General features: G+C 39.8%; 1 protein-coding gene across 10 annotated transcripts in view; it reads right to left on the bottom strand.

Annotated features, from left to right (window-relative positions):
• The window catches only part of phactr3b (phosphatase and actin regulator 3b), a 93,107-nt gene that overhangs the window by 69,440 nt on the left and 15,621 nt on the right, over nt 1-8,046 (bottom strand). Inside the window, exons 2-4 of one of the 10 annotated variants that reach the window (XM_051074585.1) lie at nt 4,828-4,986; nt 4,590-4,664; nt 4,313-4,453 (exon numbers count right to left, since the gene is read on the bottom strand). The exons of 7 other annotated variants lie outside the window; for them this stretch is intronic. In XM_051074585.1, coding sequence (XP_050930542.1) covers nt 4,313-4,453; nt 4,590-4,664; nt 4,828-4,986 — 375 coding nt within the window. The remainder of the gene's footprint in view (nt 1-4,312; nt 4,454-4,589; nt 4,665-4,827; nt 4,987-8,046) is intronic. 2 more of the 10 variants (XM_051074587.1, XM_051074586.1) reach the window with 2 other exon arrangements.

Raw genomic sequence — 8,046 nt, 5'->3', positions numbered from 1 at the left:
TTTACTAGAGGCACATTTGTATCTATATGTCTGACCACTACACACACATTTCCCCATTCTTCTTAGCAAAACTCTTCAAGCTCTGTCAAGTTGCATGAGGACCATGAAGGAACAACTACTTACAAGTCAAGCCACAAATTTCGGATTGGACTGAGGCCGCTAGTCCTACAGGGTATTAACATTGCTGTAAAATACTGCAAGTCTTCACCTATACTGCAGATCTCTTGCAGCAAGTTCTAATCTAGGATGTCTTTGGAATTTTTTCTGCATTCATGTTACCCTCAACCTTCACCAGAGTTCAAGGGCCTGCTGTAAAGAAGCATCTTCACCGCATGATCGCTGCTGCCATCACCACCACACTTCCAAAAGCTCTGACTAAGCAGACCATAGTGTGTTCCTCCATTTAAGACTAGCCAATATTTCATGTGAGTTTTGAGATGTCAACATTTGTGTCTTCCATCTGAGCAATGAAACCATGTAGCTCATTTATAGAGTTGTGAAGTGGGGGGAGTATTTGTTCCACTAGTAAAATTCCTATTCAGTTTTCCCACAGACAATGTTACAATGTTGCAATGAGCTCCTCTACAGTTTGGATCAGTATAAAGCTCTCCTGATTCAATCATCAGTCAACGAGATCAACAACTGTGTTAGAAAATATCTGGTTCTTCAGAAAAAAAAAAAAAAAAAAAAAGTACAAGCTTGTGTACATTAACAAAAATCATGGGTTAACTTGGACTCCCATGGTACTTTTTGGCAGGACACAGCCAGTTACAGAGCTCTAAATTCTGATTCATGCCTCTGACTGGCTTCTTCTCCATAGCATTGGTGCCTGAGGCACATGAGTATTGTAGTATTTTGACTCATTTGCCATGCCAAAATGACCAACACTTAAGTACTAAATATGTTAGGATAATTACTGTTCCTAAAACATGTTTTTAATGTTAATGTGATGAAACAAACAGTGTGAGTGCATGATTTTTCTTATTATATAGGAGTTTCACATCAAGTTTACATTAAGTACTTGTCTCATAATGTATTGTTTTGTGTGCGTCCTCAAAGCCATACAAACATGTGAAATGCATTTCCTACTTCATACACTTGCAAAGGCATTTGAACCCGTCATTGATCACACTGGGTAACAATATGCTTCTTCTCTTCCTTTACTTGTGCACTAGTGCATTTTATGGCTCATTAATGCCACCAACTCCCAATATGGGGAGTATGCTTCAAACTGAGTGACATCCTACAGTTTGATTCATTTTATCAACATGATCAGACTTAAGAGGTAAAAAGCAAGGTCTGGTTACACATCACACGACGAATGATTTGTGTTGCAGGGCCTGGCCAGCAAATAATAAGAGATTTGAAAGTCTGAGTAAAATTAAATTAGCCTAATTAGCTTCATTTTTACATATTTTTGGTTCAAAGCAAGTAAATGTTTTTTTTTTCTGCTACACTGACATATAATAGAAACATTGTACAGATTCTAATTACATTGTAAATCTATTTTGTCATTCTGTTGCTACATCATCCCTTACATATTTTTATGACTGTCTCCTCAGTCAGCAGATATTTGTATTACGTCATTCTAGTGCTGATACCATGTGTGTCACGTTCCATCTTAGCCTTTTTTTTTTCACAGACATGTTGATGGCAGGCGGCTGTGCACCAATGACCCACATGAATGGCCAAGAATTAGGCCACCAGAGCAGATGTTGACGGGCCACTGAAATTTAACACCAGTAAGTCTGCTATTCGTCATTGCTGCAAATCTCCCTGTCATGGCGCTCACTGTAAACAAATATCAGCAGATTATGCTGCTTCATTATCCACTGACAGGTTGCCCAGATTTTGCTGGCTTTGTACATTAAGAGGCAGATAATAGTAAAGCAAATATTCCAGTACATGTCTGCTGTCAGCAGAGACCTACCAGAGATCACAGACTCGTTCCAGCTGTCCTGGTCGCTCAAGTACTCGTCCAGACGCCAGTTTCTCCTTGTTCTCATCAGACTCCTTCTTGCTCTCAGACTCCCCGGCAGGCTCCCTCTCTGTGCTAGACGTGCGGGAAAGACGGCCATCCAGCCGGCGTTTTGGAGATGAGCGTGCTTCCTTTGTCTGGAAACTGAGGTCACACATCACAAGACAAATCTGTCAATTACAACTTTAGCTTTGTGTGATGACTGGTTGACTACCACAACATTTTTTTACAAGCAGTTAAAAAGACTGAGTGATTAAATCCAGGGAAATGCTTGCTGACTTTAGAAGAGTCAGGCATCCCCACAAAGAATGATTAAAGGCCAACCAGTTTAGTTTATAATTAAAAGGAAGAAGAGGACAATACTGGTACTTTATGTGTTTTTAACACAGCTCGCAGTTCATTCAAGCAACAGTTTCTACTCTGTGACTCTGTCTTTAATGAACTTAGTAGAACATTATATATTGTGTCAACAACAAAAAATGGATCTCACTAGGTAGGAAATGCCAGAGAGGGCTGGCAGAAGGGCTGAAACAATGTATCAGTTAATCACTTAATCATTTAGTCAGTCAATCGAAATTAATCATTGGATTATTATTTTTCGTGAACAGGTTTTTTTAATAGTCTAACAGAACTGATACAATATCTTTCATTAACGGAAGCTCCATTTCATTTGTTTTTCATTTTGTAAAAAATAATAACTATATTCTGCATTTATCACTATATATATCATGTGGAAACATTTACAGAATAGAAAGTATACAAACAAAGGCAATATATGTTTAGAAATGCTGCACATGTTGCTCCAGAGTCTGACCTGTCCTGTCTATGTTTGGTGGCTAGGGCGCGGTGTAGTTTCCTCAATGATACAGCTGGGGGGCAGCTGTGGGTGTAGTGCCCCAAGGTGGGGGACCCAGTAGGTGTGGAGATCCTGCCTCTCAACAGTGAGCCATGAGGGTCTTTGGGAAGTGTGAAGTTCCTGGGTAAGGTGGCTGGGGACTTCTTCACTGGCACTGGAGGGGCAGCTGAGGAAGGTAATCATCAACATGAGACACCACTGCAAACCGGCAAGGCTTGACATCAGCGTTATCATGGTAAACTCACCATCGAGGCTTGCCCAGTCTGGTGAGCAGTTTCACTGGCATGTTGGGTGGAGGAGGGGTGCTGGCTCGTCTCTGAGGTTGGGTCACTGTCACCTCCTGTTTCCCTTCAACAGTCTCCACCTTCCCCATCGACTGCTCTTCACCAGGGTCGCTTAGTGACGTGCTTTCGTCTTCCCCATCCGTCACTCTGACTGGGGTCGCCCGCTGCCTTAAATCTTCAGTCACATCTTGAACTGGGATGGGAGCATCAGGCAACGATAATGTAAATGTCTGGTTTGTTTGGAAAGTCTCTGTCTCCACTTAGTGGACAGTCAGAGACATGGTACTCCAAACTGCAGCTGGTGCCAATAAAACCGCACCAGGAAAGATATAGCCATTTTAACCAACAAGAATCACCAATTTTATTACTAATTATTTATTATTACTAATAATAAATTATTTTGTCAGCTTAAATCACAAACAGGAACTATAGTAAAGACTGACACTAGATTTGGTCCTAGGTTTGAATCTACCACCTGCTTGTGTATCAAGTCTGCAAATCCCCTACCTCTGCTGGTGTTTCCTATCACTGTCCACAGACACACAGTTTAGGTTAATGTGTAACTCTAAATTATCCATGGGTGTGAAAGTGCCTTTAAATGGTGATACTTACTTTAGAAATTATGATAGAGATGTATCAGCCGATTACAACTTTTCATACAAAAAGCACATAACGGCAGGCCCACAATCTAAATTATTTTCGACCTGCATCATTGTTTGGCCACTAAAGGGCACTGCAGCAAGCTGTAAGCACAACACTGACACACAGTGTTATCACCGTTATAAATTTAGGATGACAATAGCAAAAAGGTTGCCTGTTTACATATCCAGCAGCATTAGCATTCTTTGGAGTTGTGTTTCTGGCCACCTGTAGAATGTAAGCCTAACATTTACCCTCTTTTAGCTCTGTTGTGGTCTCCACCAACTCCTGAGGGAAATATCTGACTCTTTAGCAGCTAAATCACCAGCTAGTTGCTAACTGTATGTGTCTGCTGTTTGATGCTAAGTAGTGTAGAGTGGACTTGGATTTTTTTTCCAATTATAAACAGCTGCTGCTGGAAAAATCACAATGAGGGTGGAGAGATGACCACAATGCTTGTGGGCCATAAAACCAAAACAATGAGCTATACAAAGTGCTTTGTATATCTCTTTATTTGTTGAATGTTTTCTATCAAGCCCCAGTATTGTACTCTACCTGTTGAGGCTTCTAAATCGCTGCCTAGATCTTCATTGGTGCTAGCCAGAGGTGCCACAGGCTCCTCATCTCTGTCCTCACCGTCAGAGTGAGTCGGGGTGTCTGGATCTTCACTGTTACCCCCACAAGCAAGATCTGACTCTGCAAACAGTGCACAGAGAACGAGTTGGGCATCATGTGGTTAAACAAATGAAGTGTGATGAGCCTGGAGTCACATGTGTTCATGTGTGTGTGTGTGTGTATGTGTTTGTGTATGTATTCATCTCTCATTTTGCACCTGTCTCCATCTCCCCAGGGTTCCTCTTGACGAGGTCATCTCTTTTCTGTCGTACAGCTGTCTTCTTCTCCACCGCTAAACAACACAAACATTTATAAAAACCAGTCCACTGACTGCATAGCAAATGAAAACATGTGGAACGCTTTGTAAATACAGCCGTCTTGTTCCTATTTCCTGAGCGATTCCCTAACCATCCAGTGCTTTTCCCAGCACTGATGGAAGCACGAGTCACACTCACTTGCCGAGGGCTTCAGCTTCTCATTTTTCTTTTTCCTCCATTTCCAGGGCTTGAAGATGCGTCCCAGGCTGGCCAGCTTGCTGTTGCGGCGGACGGGAGGCGTGCGAACCCCTGAGACCAGGCAACCTGAGTGCAGTGCCCTCTGCTGGTCCATTCCATCTACAACATAAAGCAAACAAAGCTGCTTCAAAATGGGCTGCAGACAAAAAAATCCATCCCTGAAAACAGAAAGGCAGCAGTGACATCAACTAAAGAAATTTCTTAAATCACTTCACACAATTGACTGGATACTACTGACATCCCATCATCATGTGAGAGTAGCAAATGTGGGTCACTGGCTGTCAATGCCTTATTGATTCCAGTCTAATTCTGAGGAGAAGTGAGCAGTGGAGAGAAGACAGAGAATCACATTGTTTGTGAGTGACTCACATGGTTTCAGGGCAGCCAGACCTCCCTGGCCCCAAAATACGCAGACAATGGAACGCTGTCTTGAAAGACACACAGAGGATAAATAAAATCAGCTTCAGCACAACTGCCTTTTCTAAGGTCAATGCAGACATCTGCAGCCTGCAATCCCCACTGATTTTACACTATTTCAGGCCATGTACTTATGTTCGTGAGCTACACAGGAATCTGCTGCACAATTTGACAGCACATGACAGAACTGTACAAATGTTACATGCTGCTCCTGACAGACGGGTAGTTTTTAGAGCATCCTGCTGCATCTCCATGTCCCAACTGTTTATTTTTGTGTTCTTTTTTGCTCTGTACTATTTTTAGGTACTGACAAAAAATTATTCCAGTGTTTTTATAAACCCATTTATGGGGGAAATGTGTCTTATAGTTAAGGGTTTAGTGTTTTCACATAATGTTTGACAACTGTCTTTTGTTTTGTAATTGTTATTTTGTAATTGTTTTAATTATTTAGACATACAAACAAGAGTTTTATACTATCTACACTGTGTCTGTGCAAGTTTAGAATAATCAAAATACCTTTTGTCTGACTAACTCATTAAACCTAAATATCTGCAATTTACTATCATAGAGGACTGACAAACCCAGTCAATATTCACATTGTACAAACAGGAACTAACACATTTTCTTATTTTTTTAATGTCAAATGTCAAATTTATCAACTAATCGTCTCAGCACTATATTAATTAATTAGTCAACTGACATACAATTAATCAGCATTCATTTTTAGAACCAATTAACTGTTAATAATGCAATAACTTATTTTAGCCACTTGGGGGCAACAGAACCAATAGAAGCTGTGAATACAAAATTGACGTAACACCAGTTGATAGCACTTACTTGAGAGCAAACAGTTGTTTATTTTACACATGCAGTTGACAATAGAGCAACATCATCCATTATTTGGAGTCATGTCTCTGGTCATCCAATGAATGTGAGTCCAATATTCACTTTCTTTTAGCTCTAATTTTGCTCTCTACCAATTTCTGAGGAAAACATATGGCTATTTAGCTGCTAAATGCTCCATTATGTTAAGAATTCTTTTCTCAAAAATAAATATCAGATTTATAAATATCAGGTCTATATGACCAAGAGCTTCAACAATAAATTACAGTAGGTGTTTGCAATTAGAGCTTTTACTGCTCTGCCAATCATTTTCTTAATTAAGCGATAAACCATTTTGTCAGTAAAATGTCAGAGAAGTGGCAAATGCCCAATGATACATGATTTTTAAGGCTGATGCACAATAGAATGGTGCAGGAATGAGTCCTAAAACCCAGAAATAAGTTAGCAGTTTAGTACTTCCAATCCCCCTCATCTCAAAGTCAATGGGTTTTTTGAATGGGGTTTTGGTTAAATGCCTGAAATAAGGTCTGTAGTTAATGTTCACTGTTCAAATTACATGTTAGAAGCTTTTCTTTCTGGCAATTGTATTTAGGCTTCAAAACAGTGGTGTTCATTTGTTAAGATTATTTTGCTAAACAAACGCTTAAGTATCATACACTTTTGTTGATCACAGAGCTCATGTTCTATAGCAAAGACCAATGGAAAAATGTCTATTGGCTTTTTGTCGAGGGAACCAAGGTAATACTAACTTCCGGGTTGGCCTACAAAATACGTCATCCCTATAGACTAATAAATGTAAAATTAAGCTTGTCAACAGGCTATAGTAAGGTTGCCTAAGGTTAAAGCACAAAATTTCAGAAAACATGACATTTCACAAAACATAACATTTCAGAAAACACTACAACATTTCACAAAACACAAAATTTCTGTCCAATCACAATCAAGAGCTGTTGTCCCTCCCTTTCTGTTTTGTGAAATGTCGCTGCGTTGTGTAAAATGTTGTTGTGCTTCGTGAAATGTTGTGTTTTGTGAAATGTTTGGTTTTCAGTAATGTTGTCTTTTCTGAAATGTTGTTGTGTTTTCTGAAATGTTGTCTTGTTTTGACCTTCAGGGCCACCATACTATAGCCTATACCACCCCAATTAACACAGGGCTGTAGTGGCTTACTGCAGCAAAACCAGGCATGACTCACATGACTGCTGTAGATCTGTACCTTATTTTGGTTACACAGAGGGAGAAATGAGGGGGCATAGAATATTATCATTCAAATAATGCATAACATGTAAAAATGAGCGCCTCACCATGAAGACACAGATTCATTAATGCCATCTCCATTCAGCTGTACTGTGATGCATTCAATGAACCAACAGGGATTAGTGTTTTGCCAATAGCAGAGTGGCAGCGTTCTGGTGGACAAACATCATAATAGCAACACTTGGCAAAAAATACCTTCAGCAACTATCGTTGGCTTCCCATTGCTTTAATTTCTTGTTACCTGTAATAAATACTGATACTGACTTATCTGCAATTAGTGTAAATCGGATGATAAAATCTACCTGCTGATTTATCAGTCGGGCTTTAACTCAAATTACTTATTTTGCCCAAAACTGAAAGACATTCAGCGTAGTAATGTACAAGACAAAGAAATGCAAAAAATGTTCACATTAGAGAAGCTGGAACCATTAAATATTTGACATTTTTTCAGTAGAAAATGACTCCAACAATTACTTGATGCTGATAAACTAATCAATTAATCATGAGCAGATGCTCTGATTTCTCTCCATAGGCAAAGATAGACAATCAATGGCTATTCCTCTTAGCTGCTACTCTGACTTCTTGAAGTCCTCTTAAGTCTGCAGGCTAAGCTGTAGAAGAGAGATCACAATGATAGACAGACAG

Source organism: Lates calcarifer, linkage group LG12, assembly GCF_001640805.2.
Source record: "Lates calcarifer isolate ASB-BC8 linkage group LG12, TLL_Latcal_v3, whole genome shotgun sequence".
Taxonomy (NCBI): Eukaryota; Metazoa; Chordata; class Actinopteri; family Centropomidae; genus Lates; species Lates calcarifer.
This window is presented reverse-complemented; position numbering and strand designations above follow the sequence as displayed.